Consider the following 19,534-nt stretch of genomic DNA (forward strand, 5'->3'; position numbering starts at 1 on the left):
AATTTAAAAGTTTTAATGAAAAAGTTTAACTGTAGGAAACGGAATAACAGCTGCTTGCTTAGCGCGAGTTGGTTTGAAGGTAAAACTCAATAATGAATTTGACTTTGATGAAAAACAAAATTATAACAAATCATTTAAAAACTGTGTTGGAATCGAACCGTTAAACAAGGGAGACGGAAGGCGTTATGCAGACATGTACATGCTGAATATGTGATGTAAGAATTTGCTGTTGTTGTCACATTCGACAAAAAAAGGCAACTACTCAGTGCGGAAAAATGATTTTGTAACACGTATCTCTTATTCAACTCTTTGTTTGAACAGTACGAATATTGGAAAAAAGTGCAACATTATTACTGTAAAGCCATACCATTGTCTACGAATTAAACAAGCGCTATGTCTAACCAATAGCGAATCTATTTATCGGCGAATTATTTACTTAATATTTTAGGTTTTTTAAACTGGTACAAGATTAGTGAGAGCGTACATTTCTTTCAGATTTATAAAATACCTGTCAATTTTTTCGGTAAAAATATCTCGCTCGTTAGTTGAAAGGTGAAACACGAGAAGTTAGTGGCGCAGATTGTGAAATCGAATCACAGTTCTCACCCTGACAGGATTGTCAAGCTCGAGTCATCGCGGCCACCGAGGAAATTGCATGCTTTTAAGATGTTAATTCAGCGTATCCGGCAATATCTCTTGTTTGATTTGCAGAAAGCGTGAAATGAGGGTGTTTTTCAAACAGTTATTAATACGCTTGGCAGGTGGAAATTTACAGGGATTGTTAAAAAGCCAGTGCGATGTTAGGTCCTGTTTGTTTAGACTGAGTCGATCCACTCGTCGCCGGCAGGTAGCGCTTCTCGAAAGCAGTCAAAAGATCATTCATTTTCTTGGGTGAGTAGCTTTCTGCTTCTTGTGTTTTTCCTCGCTGGGAAATCTCTGCGGACGCAAGATACAATTTGCTATATAACATTGAAGTGATATATCTTTAAAGAAGACTATCTTGGACAAAAATACGTAATCCCGCAATAAGGTCTTCCTTCATGCAATTTAAATGTAGTTAAAAGGTATGATCTTTTAAGCTGAAAATGTACTCGGATTTTCTTGTTAAGAAAAAAAAAACCCGATTTCCGAATTTAAAAAATGGACAATTTTTTTCCCTAAGTGATGAAGTTTCTACGAGAGTGATACAGGTGTATACAGAAAAAAGAGAAAAAACACGATTTTTCCCAAATGAGAAAAATAAAAAAAAAAAACATAAAAAAAAAAACTAATGCGCGCCGTGAAATAAAGCACGGCTTCCTTTGCTATCTTCTGTCATTCAGTTTAACTTTCAAAATCACAAAAGCTTGATAATTGTTTAAGGTTTGCAGTTTTTTCCACTGGACGTTTTGTTTCGCATTTTAATTCAAGCTAAAATGATCAAGGGAAGAAGAAAAAAGTATAAAAAAAATCATTGACGTTAAACGCAGACGCGTATTTTGCTTCCCCATGAAAAGAAAAAAAAGTGATTTGTTATTCTTACGAAGAAAAAAAGATCTTTTTACTGTTCAGAAGAGCAAGAGTGTTAACTTTTCGTTTCAGCACCAGGTATTCTAGAATGTTTTTTTTTTGGTTAATACGCGAGACTTATCCACGATAAATTTTTCAGAGATAACTCTAATGTTCAAAATATTAAGGCTTAAATGACAGATCGTCTGGCGTGTGACAAATTTAATTCTACCTCAGGTAGTTCATAAAACCAAGTCATTATATTTTTTCTTAGTTTCCCTTTACTTGATATTTAAGAAACTTCAGCGAAGCAAAAATCATGATGTGTCGCCCCTAAAACTTTGTTTTTTCATCAGCCCCATTCACAACAACTGCCACAAAACTCATTACCAAAGTATAGTCTTGAATACTCATTGTTAAACAACTCAAATATAAAAATCTTTGGGTTGATATCTTGCAAGATTTCGTTAGATTTATTAGTTGCAATCTTATCGCAAAGCATATTATTATCATTTTGTCGTTCTTCAGTCACCCAGGCCTCGAAAACGTTATTTACCACTTGACTGTAAGACTGTTTGTGGCAGCCTATAGCTAACCTTTCTAGCCATGATCACGTCATTGACGAGGGCTGTAAACGTACTGACAGTAGCCACGTCACCACTTGTGCGTCAAAATTGAAAACTTGAGCCGCCTTCAATTTCATAAATTGCTTGATATTCAAATTAAACTTCATTTTTCCCCATTATTTCCTTTTATTTTAGTTATTTCCATTATCATTACTTTCTTCACTCCATTTTGATGTTTTGCTGTCCCACGAAAATAAGATTTTGTGTTTTATTCCCGTCGCAGTAAACAACTCATTAAATTTTACCGATCTAGCGGTGTTCGGTTTTTTTTTCAAAGGCTTTGAAAAAAATTCTGGATTCTACTTTTTACAATCATAAATCAAATTCTCCTAATTTTGCTCCATCGTTTTTCATGGCCATTTCTGTTGAAATTGTTTTTATTTGTGCAACTATTTCCATCTCCACTTGGCAGGTGCGTTTCCGTATAACGCGTCACAAAATGTATCTTGTCCACTGGTCTGAGATGGAAAAAGTCCAGCGCTACTCAGGAGTTTTCGCTGCATCACCCATTCCTCCATCTCTGACATTTGGTCCTTATAAGGGGACGTTGAATATTTTCCTGAAAACCAATGATCATAAACACTTGGATTATATCCTTGAGGTGAGATGTAGAAACTGCTTTTAGAAGTAGAGGGACTAACAGTGAGAGCTAGCCCCCCCCCCCCACCCTCCCCGGCTAAACACAAGCAAAACGGGAATATACCTCCCAATTGTGTGGGGTTTCCAAGGTCTTGGAACTTTCAAAAATAGGTTTTATAGCTTTCGTTAAATTTAACCTACGTTGTACTCCTAGAATCCTGTAGAACGTGCTAAAAAGCGGCTTTGTGGGGCTCATGTGTCACAACTGACTCACTTTTTTGATGTTAATCGGGGGGGGGGGGGAGGGGCGGTAAACAGTTATCGTCAGGGTTTGCACTTCTTGGACTTATCAATCGCCTCTTAAACCAGACCTTACTCTCATGGGAGTTAGGTATCCTATAACTTTTACATTGGGGCTTCATAGTAAGGAAGGAAGAGAACTTTGATCCAGTCTGAGAAGGCATTCAGCGCTTAAAGAGCCTATGATTGGAATACCACAAGGACAAAACCATATTTGATTTCTTAATACAAAATCTATAAAGAGACGTCACACTTTGCCTCGACTGTGATAACAAAAAAGAAAAAAAACCTTTAAATTCAATGAGTTCTTTGGTCATATATGATCATTCAAAGACTTCATTAAGATCATAGATCTATGGGTTAAATTTTTAATTGGTTTACTGAGGCTTTTTTCACTAAACTCATATCAATTAATCATATCTTTTCAAACAGCCTTCAATTCCTGTCTGTCGCTTTTCGTTCTTTCTGAACTTTTGGACTCTTCTTACGCAATAGTTGTAGGAGGGGGGGGAGGGTTGGGGGAGGCATCGGTGCATTTGGTTCACTCCTTGTCTCGAAAATGTGATTAGTTATTACAAAACAAATTGGTCTTCTAATTATGCCAGTAACATGCTAGTGTAGGTCTCCTTCTCCCCCCCCCCCTCCCCTCCCCGCCCTTTTGTAAATCCTGCCTAACCCCCGTATCCGTTTCAGGTGACCTACAAATGTGGTCAGCTCATCTGGGTTTTCGATCGGCATCTTTCTTGGGTCCCTTTCATGAACTTCGCACGCTGCCCTGAGGAGCAAAATGTGGAGGTGTTCTTGAGCGAAGGGTCTTTTTTCTTCCGTACCATCGATAGAGTGTCCCCGGGCGAGGAACTGTTGCTATGGCCAACTGAGAGACTTTGCAGAAGTCTGCGTATGCCCAATTTTGTGCATCATGGAGATAGAGAACGTAAGAATTCTTTATTGATTTTGTAATATAAATTTTAAATTTCCTTTTCAGTTCTCAAATTTTCTGAACCAATCATAAAGCAAAGGAGATAAAACTTTTCTAACCAATTAGAGCACTGCGCCCCATTTCGTAATCTTCATATTCGATGCTTAGTGGAATAATTTGCTAAATATAAAACTAAACTCAAAATAATCATAACCATTAAAATGTCACAAGGGGCATTAAGAACTAGAAATCATTACATATTAATCGCATCAAGCGAGGGAAAGGTGAGCGCAATGCGATTAATTTCAGTTTGCGTCTGATTGGACCAATCACCAGAGGAAAGACAAGAAAAGCCAATGCAATCCAGTATTAATCTTTACGCTTAATTGAATTTTTATATTCCTATCATTAGTTTTTACAGAAATTTAGTTTCAAATTATACTTAGTCTTTCATTCGGTCCTCATAGGAATTTTGTTCTGATAAAATTCTTACTTCGGAAAAGACCGCTTTAAAATTTACCGCGTTGGTGAATTTTACTTGGCAGATAGGTTTCTGCTTTTCAATAAAAGTTAAGGAGCCTCCTGTTCAGCTACAGTTAAAACTTTGGACCAACACCCAGAATGATGTGCGATTAGAGGGTAAATTTGGAAAGTGAATTCAGTTCCGCCCCGCCTTTCTCTGAAGTTGTGACGCAGAAGCGAGCTGGTGGCAAACAAAATGAAATGATAAAATATTAAGAGCGAGTCTCGAACGACTCGAGGAAACGGTCTGGGGAACAGTCTGTTCCACGATGGGGTCTGGGAAACGCCAAACATTCATCTTCTAAAAAAACTGCCATGCGTACTTCTGCAGTGTTACAACTGAGAAATATGTATAAGCAAAGGAAGAAACTATTAAAACAGAAACTCAAAGCGCTGGAAAGAGTTTAGTCAAATAAGATTTTACTGGACGGAAAGGTGAAAGATCCAGGGTAATTTGTTTCGCCTCATGAGCGCAATTTGCCTATTTTGCTTAGTAGATCCAAACTCTAATAATCACTTTACAGAAAAACGGTGTCATTGGCTTCTTTCGCACATAATTCTACGTTTCAAATTTATTGTCGACCTCGAAAACAGCTTTAAAAATAAATATCTATTTTACTTTTCTTTTCTAATGATTCTTCTACATAGACCACCAAACAACGAATTCTATTGTGTAAGTTTCAGAACGCGATCGGTTACTAAACAGACATGGCCGTTCTTGAGGTATTTATATTGTGTTTTTACCTCACCTCAGATAATAACCCATAGCATGTGTTTTTATTGTTCTCATCATTTGATGTAATTGAGTATTGAGAGGTTTCTTCGATCGTTTCGCTCTTTCTCATCGAGAAAGCAAGACTCGTGTCTGACGAAACTATATAACCACGCAATTTAATTGTGTTAATTCATTCAGCTTGTTGTAAAACTTTACGGCTTTTGAAGTTTCCCTTTCAAATATTTTTAAAGTATTTGCAGATGAGAAAAAAATGCTTATCTTGCCAGATATTCTTTTCCTGGTGCTAGGAATGAAACGGGAATACGACTAGTTGGATCTTAAATATCTTATCTAACCTTGGTAAAACCATTTTTTTAAATTTTTTTCTGCAGTAAATCTTTGAATCAGGAAAAAAGTTCCTTGCAAGGCAAGATGTCTTGTTCAAAACGCTTTGTTGTATTGTCGACTACTTGTGTAATCTCTTTTGTTTCATTGTTCGTCTGGAAGACTTAACTGTCTTTACACTGCTAGATCATTTGCGTAATAGAGCCATTGTCTCTTCGTTTCTTTTTGTTCCGTTTCTCATTTCCTATGTGCGGCGAATGGCAAAAGTTATGAAAACAAGATAGGTTAAAAAAATAAATGCCAGAATTGTGCAGTACTCTTCACTTGGTGTTCAAAAGTTTAACCTAACGGCTTTTTATCGATGGCGTAAATTTTGGATTATGTCAGTCACATCTTGATCTCGATTAGCTCTCTTATCGGAACTTAACTTACATTGTGCGAGGCGGAGGGGGAGTTTAATAGCGTGAGTTATCGTGGTTAAGCCTTCCTTCAACATGTGGTTTCATTGTTCGATCGGAAACTGTTGAGTAATCAAGACTCTTTCATCTAAAAAAAAAAAGAAGAAATGGCCGACGCTATTTATAACAACATTTACTATCGAAATTGAAAAAAGTTTTCAAAACAAACCTTTTATCATAGTTAAAATTAACTTTCTTTGAGTATAATAAAAAGGTGTTTTGAAGACCATATGAAATCTATAGCGATTACCTATATGCGATAGGAACATTCAGTAAGAGTTTGTTTTCCTCGAAGCTAATTTTAATGAACGATTTCATGGGTAAATTGATCAAATCAAAGAATTAGCAGCGACAAAAATTCAGCAATAAAATCTTTGTCTTTATCGGTTTATAACTAAGAAATCATCTTGGAGGCGTGAACGGGGGCTGTTTACGTCCTATCTCACGAAGTCACCTTAATTTATCGCGCCCAAATCTTAAGTGTACGTAACGTATTTCAAAAGAATATGCGTCATTGCAAGGTGATTCTAATAAGTAAATCTACGCCCCCTGAGTCTGTTAAAAATAAAGGTTAAAAGTGGGTTGGGTCGCCTGTTACTGGGCAAAAACAGCCGGTGTGGACTAGCAAAGTCAACCCACAAACATGTGGTGCATTGTACTGAATCATTCGCCTGGAAAATTACTTTGACATAGTAACATTCCCTCTCGTTTTATCTCTACGAAAACAAAAATAAAGTATTTATTCCTTTCTCGTCCATATCCTTTCTTTTAGAATATTTGGGTAATAGCCTTTGTATACAATAGGTTTTACAGCAACTGAAATGCTGATGAAGACAGAAATGGGCATTCTATGGAGCTTTTCAAAAGCAAGTACATTCATTGTAAAAATATCTAAATTTTTGCAAAGGATCAATCATTTTATTGTCCAACCCGACGCAAAAAGATGATTACCTCAGTGTGAAAGCTCCACGACTTTTTACGAAAGAATTGATGTAAATAGCCTTTGAAAACGTACGGGTAAAATGTACGGTGAATAAAATTCATGATGAGAGGTCCAAACAAAATACACATCGTGTTTATAGAAGCATTAAAATGTCGTTTCCCCAAATGAAGTTTCACGGGCAGGTGGATTATTCATATTAAACACTCAGGACCGTTAAAGATACAATGCTTTATTCAAACAACTTTATACTCTACATTTATTAAGCGTCCAAATTGAATTAGAAAATCACCCTGATTCTTTCAAACGCAGAGATATCTCCAATAGCTATCCCTAGGCTGGTAAAAGTCCAATAAAAATGTGACCATAATAACGCAAAAACAGAGGTTTTTTAGGCATGGCCTTCGTTGCAATGGAGTAAGGATGCTGTTGGCTGCATGATAATGTTAATTTCTTCATCAAAAAAACTAATTTCAAGTTTCTTGTAAAGAAAACGAACTTTCTTGGTAAATTGCACAGTTTTTTTTAACTGATTCGTTCTTTTTCCTGTGTGGTTGTCGAGGAATTGCTCCGAATCTCAATCATGAAACGGTTAAGTACCTTATAGCATTGAAGTTTACCTTGCTAAATTAATCTTGTAAAAGGAATTGAAAGAGTACCTGTCATTAGAAAAAAAAAAAAAAAAAAAGAAGAAAATGAGACAATCCTCTCAAGAGATAAGACACTCCAGTTAGAGAGACAGAAATATTCCTTCCTTAAAAGTTTTTGAGCGCGCACAACTAGCGTGTATTTTTGCTGAGTATATTTCCTCTCTCTCGGAGACTAGAGGACCGCTTCAAAGGACGTCATTATTGAGTACTTTTCTTGTAATAAATTTAGTTCATTCGTGTTAATTGAAAGGAGTACTGACATAAAAAGTGATTTAGTAGATTCGCAGCTTTAAATGGCTCTTGAACAATAATTGTTGAATCTGAAAGCCTTCGCTTCTTTTCCCCGTCAGGTGCGTCAAAAAAATCGACAATTAGGAATTTGGGCCTTTTTTTCCACACTGTTAGCGGATTGTAATGGAGATTCTTGGATTCGAGATATATCTTTCTAAGCGGGGGCTCGCGAAAATTTATTTGCTCATTTTAACTGCAGTTTTTACGTATGTAAGATGATAAGTATCTTCCGCTACCAAGCGAAGCAAGCTGTTCGTCTGGTATCCCCATTGTTCGAGTAACATGTGATTTCTTTGTCTCGGCAGACAAACAAAACAGTGGGCGCATTGCAAATAGCCAAGCAGGCCTTGAAACGTATTCACGTCGATTGTTCTGCAAACACTTTTTTTAATTCGATAATAGAAATTGCCACGAAAAGTCTGTAAACAATGGCCGGCCTTTATTCATTACTGATTGATTTTAGACGGAAGCTTCCATCGCCTACGAAACTTTGCTCGGAAGAGAAAAAAAAACGCGTAGAAAGTTATGCAAAGGGATTTTTCTAAGATGAAAGAGCTCGGAGACGAAGCGACCTCAGCGGGACGAAAATACCGCACGACTTAAACAAAAGCAAACAAATCATGAGTTCCTATGCCGCTGTTTCAACTTCAAGGCAATATAATGATATGTGCAATTTAGAGTTAGAGGGGGTGTATTGACGTAATTTAACCTCGATTTTTTCCAAGTGTCAAAACGTTTTAATTAATGCTTCGGAAGACTAGGAAACGTGTAAGATGAGCGAAAAGTTTGGGAAAGGCGTCGATAAAAGCAGTTTTTCTCTTTTTCTTTTGTGTCCATTAGATATCCCTATAAATTTGTCATTTAACCGTGACAGATAGAGTTGTTTGGCTGTCAAATTAAACGGGTTTCTTTTGTGTGTGTTTTTATAACTATTTTAAGATATTCCCGATCTCTTTTAGACGAGGAACCTTCCAAAGACCTCAAAAATGAAAAGTTGATCGATCATCAAATTCTAGTAAAGCAGACCATACTGGTCGGTGTGATGCAATAAAGAAGAAATAATACTTTTATCTCATTAGGTATTCACCCGGAGTTTGATTGTCACTTTTTAAGAAGTCTTTCGTTCATAAACAGTTTTTTTTTAAATTTTGAATACAAATTTTATTGCAAACAGGGTCATTATTTCATAATTTTTTTTTATCAAAAGTGTTATATCGAACTCGCAATTCATTTTTAGATTAGGAGCTCTGTAATTTTTAACAATAGCCTATCTTTTTTAGCAATTATCTTTTCAGTAACCGTTGTGGCCTGATAAATGAACGCACATTGAAAAGTTTTTATTTCATTTAATTACGAAATACGACACTGAAGAACACCTTTTTGGCTGATAAGTTTTTATCTGACTGATATTATTACTGGTATATATTTGGCATATTTCCCACTTGCTCGGACGTCATTATACTATACAAGAACAATTTTTTTAGAATTTCACGACTCTTAGTAATACTACGGTTTGATAAAACAAAAACATTCTAGAAAAAACTCATTACCACGCTGGTTTGCACAAAATTTAATTATACATAACAACCATTTGCTTTTGCAAGCAAATTCGATTATTTTAGTTCGGTCAGGCGTTCGGCAAAACAAAAGAGTTATTTAACTGTCTAAACGCCCGCAGGAATTTACGGCAAAACGGAAATTTTTGGTGTTAATTTGGGTAGCTGGTAATTTGCTTAACACGGTAGCCACGCGCCCTGGTCTGCAGAGCTGAACATTCCATCTTGAGACAGGAGAGTCTTTGCATTCAATTTGCAATTAAACCACGGATAATTTTTCTTCAAATGAATTCTTGATTTGTTGAGACGTGATTTTTTAAGATGACGGCCGAATCCTGAATTTTCCGTAGCGCTTTCTCTTGTCCAGACACCAGAAAGATCGTGAACCCTATGTTTGTATTTCTCAGTAACACCTCCTATGAAATGAAACAAGTTTGAAGATAAATATCGAGTCGATTGGACAGGTTTTCTGCGACCAGAAGCAGACATATTGAAATTGCAGTAATTCAAACATTTTCACATATTGGGACATCAGCTTCAAAACACTGAAACTTTTGCCTTTATCTAGAGTAATGTTGTTTTTGTGTAGTGCGTATCACTGCGGTAAACCGCGATGCTACTAATTCTAAAGAAACAGTGAGGCTAATTATGAAGACTCGTTATTTAATGTTAAAATGTCATGATTAAATGACTAACGGAATTTAGTTAAGATACCATTAAACCAGCAAAATTCTTTCTTGCGATAGGAATGTTCACAAAGTGCGATAGAAACGTGTAAGTCAGCATAGTTTGCCAAACTGTCGCAAAATATGCAGTCGCAAACTGTGGCGATTTCAAACTTTGAATCACTAGCAAACTTGTCAGCCCTTGGAGATTTAGAACTCGAATTTTCGAGTAATAATTGCTCACTTGATTGTGCGGGCGATATTTACCAAGGTGCAGGTTACTTTTGTTTTCTTTTCTTCGGGTATACATTCTCTCACATTGAGCCACAGCGAACAAAACATTTTGCGCTTCCTAGGTACCTACATTGTAGCGCTTGAACGAACAATACAACACGTGCACAGAGCTCTGATTTCTGTTTTGCGACCAGCGTAAGTCATTTAAAGTCCTTTCTAGGAGCAATCCGGTACCCGAGTACCTCAAATGATCCACTAAAATGGCTCACCCGTTTTGATTTTCTTGATAACTTTAAAGTTCGCTGGTAAGTTAATAACCGGTTGAAGTCTATCCGTGTGTACCGAAGGAAAAGATCTTGCACGTTTCGAAGCCTCGATCTTGCTTACACATCTGTTAGCTTAAGATACATTCCAAGGACAAAAGATTTCCCTTTTCGGCCGCGTGTCAAAATTATATATGTATAAAGCGTGATACTTCTATTGTGCGATGTGAACAGCCAGCCCTTTGTGGCAATTCTGAGATATTTAGGCAGCAAAGGGCGAACTAAACAAATCCCGTCATCGAACCACTGGCGGGTCACGTGTGCTGAGTACGGCCACCATTCAACACCTGTAGAATGAAACGTTCTTGAATCAAAAAGCGTGGAAAGACGTTCGTTATTTACCGGTTTCCGCTGGTTCTGCTTTCCAGCTATCTCTCTTGCAGAGTTGCTCAGCTGTTTGCAAAAGGCTCACCTCACGTTTTCTGACCGCTTCCTGATTTCCCCCGGGCAACGGCACCCATTAACGACGAATTGATATGAAAGCACCGTAGACGGCGGCATCTGATTGGCTGGAGTCATTGACAAAAGATCTAACAAAAGGCTCTGAACGACCCTCGTGGCAAACTTTATTGTCTCGGAAATCAGTGAAATTCACTTGGGGCAGTATGTTAATCGCGTTTATACTATGCGTTTGACACATTTCGCCGTGCTCTGCTTCATCTCGCGCGCACTGATAGTGATAGAGTATTTACGACCTAAACAAAATCACTAATTTCTATAAAATCTAACTTTCTCCAGCTAATAATTGTGAAGCTAATTACAGCATGGTTTGTTAATAATAAATGTGTCTTTGAATATTAATAACCTTCCTCGCTCTAGCTCCAATATTATTTTAACTTCTCAGCCAGTGATGAGGGCGGGGAAAACTGGAGCGCCTCGCACGTGTCAAGAACTCGCTGCTTAGCTGTCCCGCGAAGCAATGCTCTGATTGGTTAGTACACTAGCACGTGTCATTAACTCTTGCTACACCTGTCGCTCCTTTCACAGGTGAATACCAATATATTTGTCACCACTGCTCGCAAGTGTTTGCATTCCCAAACACACTTAAAACGCACATCGCATTTGAGTGCGCCTCAAACCGTGGGAAGAGCTATAAAGAGCCCCTGTTTCACAGTCAGCGAACACACTCATACACCAGTTGCCTTCCAAGTAGAAACAACCCGCCGAACAGGCCGCCGAGAATGAGCACTTTGTTTTTGACTCCAAATTCGGATACGGACGGGATACAGGTATCGAAAACGGACAATGATCCACCGCTCAACCTCAAACACGATGGAGAACCAAGCAGGAGCGTGCACCACCATAATGGCAGTGCATTCCTATCCGACGTCTCAGTTCACGACGATAAACCCATTATTAACGGAGGACATTCTTCATCTGGATTAAATTTATCCAACAGCATGGGTTGTTTGAACGGTTTAAATGGTTTTAATGGCTTCAACAACCTATCATTGGCAATGAATCAGTTTCCATTCCTCTCCAACTTCAACACGGATTCCTTTCTAATGAAGGAGAGCCCGAAATCGCTGCAAAACTCCGTTGGAGACAGCTCGTCGTCTACCAAGGCTTCGCCACCCTTTTCGCTGCACTCAAGCTCAGCCGATTTGCAGGTCGTTAAGTCTCCGGACAAGCTCCAACCAGTTCTTACGCCGCTAACACCAGTGAGCCTACCATCCTTTACGGCGGAAACGTTCGGAATTAAACCTGATGGCTTAAAAAATTCCTCTCTTGTTCCTCCTGTTAATCAGTCGCAGCCGTTCAGTTCGGCTAGCTTCAACGGTTTTAAGAGCCCCGAGCTTGGAAATGTGCCAGTTTCCTCAGAATTTCCTTCAATCTCACGACCACTATTGAGCGAACTTAACGGACTTAATGGAATGAGGTACAACTTATCACAGGAATCCTCGTTTTCGCAAAACCAGATGGATATGTTAAATAATCCAGCGTTTCTCCTCCAGCCCCGGCCTCCTCTCTGCAGTCCTTCGTCGATGCCATTTTTCAAATATGGATTTCCACAGGGTTTTCCATCACTAAATGGCCAACCGGTTATGAATCCAACGGGTCCTATGATGTTTGGAACGGAACAAGGCGTTAGCAGACTGCCTTCATCCTCCACAACGCCGAACCCCGATGGAACGGGTTTAAACGGGGATCAAATGACACCGGACAAGCCGAAAACAGGTTGCAATGAGGAAATGATAAACGATTTGAACTCTAAAAAAGTGAATAAGGGATATCTATGTGAGCTGTGTGGCAAGTTGTACACCCGCAAATACGGGCTTAAAATCCACATGCGTATTCACACGGGCTACAAGCCTTTAAAGTGCAAATACTGTCAAAAGAGATTTGGCGATCCGAGCAATATGGCTAAACACATCCGCCTTCATGCTGTTGGGGACACTCCTTATAAATGTCAGTATTGCGGAAAAGTTTTGGTCAGGAGAAGAGATTTAGATCGTCACATAAAATCAAGACACCCAAACGGACGTTAGAATGGTAAATTTGTTACTTTTTAAATCAAATTTCATAGGTCTAGCTGTAAGTTTATCGAGAGATAAAGGTACTTCTGTGAAGATATTTCGTACAACATTGAGCACTCGATAACAATTTTGGTCGGTTTAGGCCTTTCATTTTGAACATTCGTACGCAATAGAGACGTCGTATTCGCATTCTAAAGTTCATATGTTTGTACAAAATTCTCCAACGTAAACATTGTAAAGACGAGAAAAACATTTATAATATAAAAAAAGGAAGTAAGATATAAGTTTGTACGATAAAAGGAAAAGCAAAATAAAAAAAAAACGTGCCACTTAAGTGGTTTGCTGTCTCTACCGCGCGCAGGCCATAATTTATTAATATGATATTCCTTCTCGTTGTTTTCTTTCAAAACTTATTCACCGACCTGTGAAGTTAATTAAATGAATAAAATTTCTCTAGCCATCTTTAGAAATTGCCTGGAAACCTTTTCAGCTTTGTTTTTCGCCTTGTCTTTGAAAAAGAATGGACTAAAAGAAAAGATTCGTTCGACATAAAACAGAGGTTCTTTTGCCGACACAATTTTCTTCATTACGAAATCAGGCTCGTTCAAATGACGCATACAAAATCTTATGTACCGTCTACTATAAACTGTTGTGAATCGGGAAAGCAACGTTCGTAAATTTACTTAGGTATCAAAAATGAACTGGTGGTCTAATTCTGTTTATTGTCGAGCAAAGATTTGAAAGGTTTACAAAGCAAGACCTAGATCATTCACAGTCAAAAACAGTACGCGTAAACTTGCCTTTACAACAAACAGGACCCCGTAGTGTTCACGGCCTTGGAAAATAATTTCCTCTTTTTATAAATCTTTAGATTATCACGGGATGTTTCTATTTATATTTAACTTCAATTTAAATGCCTTTTAAAGCCTTTCACACCCAGCAGCAAGACATAGCGAGTACTTTGTTTAGCGGAATTTAATCATACAACAACACGTTTCGCTCAACAAAGAAAGCGATATCTCAACAATGGTGCGCTCTCCGAACAGGTTATTTTGTCTTGAACAAAACTCGTTTGGAAAACAAGAGTTGTTCAACCGATAAGTTTCATTTCTGTTCAATGATTTAATGAAACGCGGAGTGTTTACTTTGTCGTAGTGGTGGTAGAAAACCCATTCGCATGAATGGTCGTTTGGTTAATGTCTATAAATAGAACTAAATGAATGGATCTACGCACAGCACACAAGAAAATATTCTACCTCGTACCGTTTTTCACATTTTCTATACGATTCACCACTTTTATAATCGAAGGTCCAAAGATCTTAAAATGAGCACATTAACTCATAGTTATCAAAATGCACTTGTTTCTCAAGTAGATCGTCCCAAGAACTGGCATCTAAAATCTACTTCGCATGCATTTGTCATCTTCAAAGATTTTGAAGCTTTTAATTCTTAAATTAATTTCAATTTTGAAAGAATGATTGAATAATTTGTATAAGCTAAGGTCTTTAAAGGACTTTAATTAAAATGTTCTCGTGGACATGTGAGTTGACTGAGTGGGTGAGGATTTTTTTATGTAAATCTTCGCAAACAATTTTCCAGCTGAGATTCACACCTCGAGGAATTACTTGCAAAAAGTGTGTACCTTCCAAGATATGTGCTTGTTAAATCAGAAACAGAATTAAATCAATAGAATAACCCGTTTCTAGCTAGCTTCAATTAACTGGTATTTACTATTACCTTTGTTCAAAATCAGACATAAAAACGACTGAATTTTGTCGCCGAGAACATGTGGTCTTGCAAACATGTGGACTCATGTCTTTGAAGGAAAACTGTTTCAGTGTCACTAAGGTCAAATACTGTCAGAAGGTAGTTCTCTCGTAAAATGGTCGTTTTTAGATGTTCGTAGTGCCGGAAAAGTTAAATATTTTTGTGTGATAGATTATTTTTACTGGAAGGTCATTGGGATTTTGCTTTGAAATCGTGGCCTGTTGTTTTTATTTGATTTCAAAGTTCACTTTTATGGAGTCCACAACTGTCAGCAAAGACTACTCAGAGAAGACTTACCAGCCATTAAAAAAGTAATACTTTTAAGATTTTTATTTTCCAAATCTTTCAGACTGGATGAATTAATCTAGAAACTGGACTGGGAGTGGATAAATGTTAATGTTTGGTTGAAAAATTTCTGATGAAGCTGTGAAAAGCACAAAGAAATGGCCGTGCTTTACTTTTCCCCAGACACGCGGTCTCTGCGAAGAAGTGGCGAAGGGCGTATGCAAAAATCGCAATGGTAACCAATTGTGTCAAGTAAAGAGATCCAGGCCAATATAAGTGAATGAACTCTCATGAAAGACTTAAATCGAGTGCTTTATTCCTAATCTGTACCTGGAACACTTACTTCCATTTTCTTAAAATATCCTGTGTGGCAGTGACTTTCCTCAATTGAAGTAACGAAAACCCGTCCTTTCTCTTATCTACGGATCAAGTTTTTCAGCCACAAATTGTTTTAAAAATATCTTTAGCCAGATTAAACTAGAGTCCTGTGCTAGGAAAAGCTGCGATGTATGCATTGAAGGCAAAATCTACCTGCATGAGAGTTTTAAGTGTGTGATATGATGTCAGAAGATGTCTATAAGGATACACATGACAACCTGAAGGAAAGCGAGTTTAAACTGAACAACAAGACCTGAAATGTTGCAAATTTAGCTTTAAAAAAACATCCAACATCTGGTCTCCAAATAAATAACGTTGCCGTAGACCCAGAGAGCGCGGGTCAAACCGTCGAACCATGAGAATCAATGGCTGCTGGTAAAAGGTCACACCAACCTGTGTAACACAGGTCAACTTAAGGATTTCGTCTCATGCTTGTATCTCAAATACGATGAGTAGCAGTATTCCTCTTTGCTTTATGCCACAGAAACTGGAACATGATCTGGCAGTGATCTGGCAGTTCTTGTGATAAAATTCTTAAAGTAGCCAGAAATGCTTCACTTCACTCTTGGGTTTGACGAACAAAAGGGAACTTTACGTTATATCCTTAATTCTTTCGTAATGAAACAGCAACTGTTTATCTCCACACCTTACTCATCATGGCACCATCACTTTAGCAGTCGAATGGTTGACTTGGAGATTAAATTATAAATCCTGGCTTCAAAAGCAATTCTTCGAGACAGAAAATGGAACATTGGTTCGCCCTTAGATTGGAATTTCTTTCGTTGTCTCAATGCAGGAATTTATATAAAGCGTCTTAAATCGAATGGCTGCACAAGACGCATACAAAAAACTTGTAACTGACAGTGTTACGGATAAAGCAAGGCTACAAAGCGGTAACCTCAAGTTGGTATTAGGTTTTGATGTTCAGTTCCAGGCCTAAAAAAATTAGGTGCGATTGATAAGTTTAAGTTTAAGGTAGCTAATCGTTTACTGTAAATATCTGAATTGCATGGTGTATTATTTGGAAAGCAAGGCTTAAATTTTTCCAAGTATTTTCTCAACTAACAACCGCAGATCGTTATATGGCTGAAAAGAAATACCGTTTAACGTTCATTGAACAAATTTCGTATGGTACAGCAAGCTGTATTATTTACCTGGTTATCTTTCACATGCAAGTAACCGCAGGTTATATAACTGTTAATAAATACAGTTCAACGTTTATTTAACTGATTTTCTAGTACTCGTTAGGAAACAAGTTTAAAAAAGTATCTTTTACCGAGCACTTAAGACGCCAGGTGTTGGTAGCCCCGGCAAGTAGCTGGTGATGATTGTTCCTGGTTGGCTGTCGCTTGGTGAAGTGGTTGTAGCTCCTGGCCGAAGTAATACCATTCAACTGGTCTGGTTGCCTGCCAATGGCCTCGATGACCCGAGTTAAATTTCCTTCATTTCTACATCCCAAATGAAAATCAAAGTTTCGAAATGATTTAGATTTAATTTCAAAGGAGCTATGAGCGTTATTTGAACTCATTTGATGATACTGAAGTCAGCTACTGTCACCCGGAAAAGTTTCACTCCAAAAAGAAAAAGAGTCAGTTGCCAACCGAAGTTTTGAAATGGATTTGCAATGAGGAAATTCGAAGGAATGCTTCGAGGATCACAGCAGCAGACAGCAAAGCTTTGGTTAGGATTTTCCTTTCAGCCTAGTTCCCATACCATTTATTCTAAAGAAGGGTAGGAAACCAAACCGGCGTTAATCAATGCAGATTTCACAATATTAAATTCCAGTACCTTCAACACCACGTTATGAATTTACTTGGTTTTTGTCCTCGTCTCTCCTTTGTTTTTTTTACCTTTCACTAAATTTGGTTCTTATCTCTACCTATTAGCCGCTTTACATTTTAAGGTAACTTAGTTTAGGGATTTTGGTACCAGTCAAGACAATAGTCTGGCTGATTAGTTTATTTGTTCCCATCACCTGTTAGCTAGCTAATGCATTGTCACTGAAAAAGGGCAGTTACTTGTTAAAAACTCCTACAAGCTTAAGGGTTCAGCTTGTTTCCAATATCAACTTGTGGATTGCTAAGCTTGAAACTTTTGTTTTTCTTTAAGTAACTTCTTCCTTTTCTCAACATAATGACATAACATAACATACTTTATTTAAACATGGGGTGTGAGCTTTTTACAGTCCTCGCGTTTTACATAAACATCTAACAATAAAAATCCCAACCAGAAATTTAAAAATGCTTAGCATTTTCAATAAAATACTGATATAATCGGAACTATTTTAAATGTAAGATTAAATCAAAATTTATGAAAGGAAAGATTCTATGTTGAATGTATTTACTCATCGGCATAGTAAGTTTCAAACTAGAGTTGGAAGTTAAAGTCTCTATTTTTATCCGAAATGTTTGATAATTAACAATTATTCACCGAAGTGGAGGTGATTAGTGGTGGATATTTATCGAGCCGCGAAAGCACCGAGGTAAATGTCTGCCTCTTTCCCCGACACTGAGATAAATAATTGTTTCAGAATATACCACTCGGAAACCGAAAAAAAAAGTTTATTTCTGTCAATTTACCAAAAAATGGTCGGAAATTAAATTGTTGACCATTTTTTTTGTCTAGGATCGTGTTTAGATGATTTGATTCTGCAGTTGATGGTGCTTGAAAGCCAAAAATTGCACAGAAAGTCGACAATGATATAGCCACTTGGTTTTAATGGAAAAAAATTGCCATACTTATGAGGCCATGTAAGGCATCATCATGCCCATCGTCAGTTTTTTCATTGCAGCCACAATAATCTCTCTTGAACGAACATGTTGATCCCTTTGCAGTAAAAGGTTGGTATTCGTCTGAACTCTCTGAAATAAAACCAGCAGGGATGCAATAGTGCCATTTATATATGCAATAACCCCTCTTTGCCAGCTACTCAGGCGGGTAGGATGTGCCCTTCTCACTTGCTCGGGATCGCCCACTTTGATTCCACGAGAAAAAATTTCTTTCTGTTTTATTGTTGTTATTGCGTCTTTCCATTTTTTGCCTCAAATTGCTTTTTCTGTAACTATAAAAATCTTTTTTGGCACAGTTTTTCGACTGTAGAGTCGCAAAACACGTCTTGACCACACAAAGAAGACCGCAAGTTCATTTCATTTAACGTATCACTGAGTTTCCTTGTAAATGCTTTTTGCCAATCAATCGATTTATTATTGTCATGATGTGAGTGAGATTACCCTCACACCCGATCCAGAGGCTCATGCATAAAACGCATGACATTCCCAGAACACGAAAAAGTCTTTCTTGATGAAGTATTTTCGATAAAGAAGGCTTTATTTTGACTTCCTGGTTTCATCTTTCATTTTATTTCATTTCATTCTAGTTTACTTTCTTTTTGCGTCGACTTTGTCCCTTTCCATGAAAACACCTAAGAGAAATTGATTAATTGACTGATTAAATTTAAAGAATTTGGCCAATTTCCAGTAATCTTCTATCAACGACTACTTGCTCGATTCGGCTGTTTGCTCGATTTTTCACGAAAACAATAATTTTCTAAGTCAAAGAAAGACAAAAACGGCAGGTTTCCAAGTGTGTTTACGAGATCAACGAGAGCACCTAACCTCTTTGGCCTAGCTGTTGTAATGTCTGGCGCTGATTTGTTCGTTGTGTGATTAAAGGTTGACGTGATGCACGCAAATTTCAAAATTAGGGAATGAATAAAAAATTTTTTCAGGACGGTTCAAGCTTTCGGCAAGAAAAACGCAGCCCTCGTGTGTTTTTAACACCATTTCTATGGATGCAAGTTATTGCTGGTGCTGTATTTGTGAAGTTGAAAGTCATTGTTTTTCTTTGTCAGCAATTTCTTGCCTTTTAGCAGTTTCTAATACCTTCATAAAAACATTGAAATGAGATATTCTATTCCATGTGGGCAGCCGAGCGTCGTTTTATTCGAAAAGAAACTCCAAAAATACGGTTTTGATAAACGTATAAATAACTCGAAAATGGCATAACAATTTGTTTAA

At 37.5% G+C, this 19,534-nt stretch overlaps 1 protein-coding gene and 1 long non-coding RNA gene across 3 annotated transcripts; one reads left to right on the top strand and one right to left on the bottom strand.

Moving 5' to 3' along the window:
• Window positions 1–753: 753 nt before the first annotated feature.
• On the top strand, window positions 754–17,839 carry LOC113682150 (uncharacterized). 2 transcript variants are annotated; one of them, XR_016179170.1, is made up of 5 exons: window positions 754–891; window positions 2,527–2,715; window positions 3,687–3,927; window positions 11,599–14,954; window positions 15,205–17,839. XR_016179170.1 is itself a non-coding variant. In XM_089180542.1 (4 exons), exons 2-4 carry the CDS (start codon window positions 2,554–2,556, stop codon window positions 13,098–13,100), a joined length of 1,905 nt encoding a protein of 634 aa, XP_089036668.1. In that variant the 5' UTR covers window positions 754–891; window positions 2,527–2,553; the 3' UTR covers window positions 13,101–17,839. The 2 variants fall into 2 exon arrangements, 1 of the variants encoding a protein (XP_089036668.1); XM_089180542.1 differs by having other exon boundaries at window positions 11,599–17,839.
• Window positions 8,968–11,654, bottom strand: LOC149041847 (uncharacterized). Its single transcript, XR_016179171.1, has 2 exons — window positions 10,558–11,654; window positions 8,968–9,805 (listed from the first exon to the last, which is right to left on the bottom strand). It is a non-coding gene; the product is annotated as an uncharacterized LOC149041847 (long non-coding RNA).
• Window positions 17,840–19,534: the final 1,695 nt, after the last annotated feature.

Source organism: Pocillopora damicornis, chromosome 8, assembly GCF_964200805.1.
Source record: "Pocillopora damicornis chromosome 8, jaPocDami1.2, whole genome shotgun sequence".
In the NCBI taxonomy this organism is placed as follows: domain Eukaryota; kingdom Metazoa; phylum Cnidaria; class Anthozoa; order Scleractinia; family Pocilloporidae; genus Pocillopora; species Pocillopora damicornis.

Excerpts from the sequence above, each read along its gene's own strand:
- LOC113682150 (XM_089180542.1), top strand. The coding sequence starts at position 2,554 with ATGTATCTTGTCCACTGGTCTGAGATGGAAAAAGTCCAGCGCTACTCA. Across the intron at positions 2,716-3,686 it reads ACTTGGATTATATCCTTGAG|GTGACCTACAAATGTGGTCA; the intron begins GTGAGATGTAGA and ends TATCCGTTTCAG. Across the intron at positions 3,928-11,598 it reads GCATCATGGAGATAGAGAAC|GTGAATACCAATATATTTGT; the intron begins GTAAGAATTCTT and ends CTCCTTTCACAG.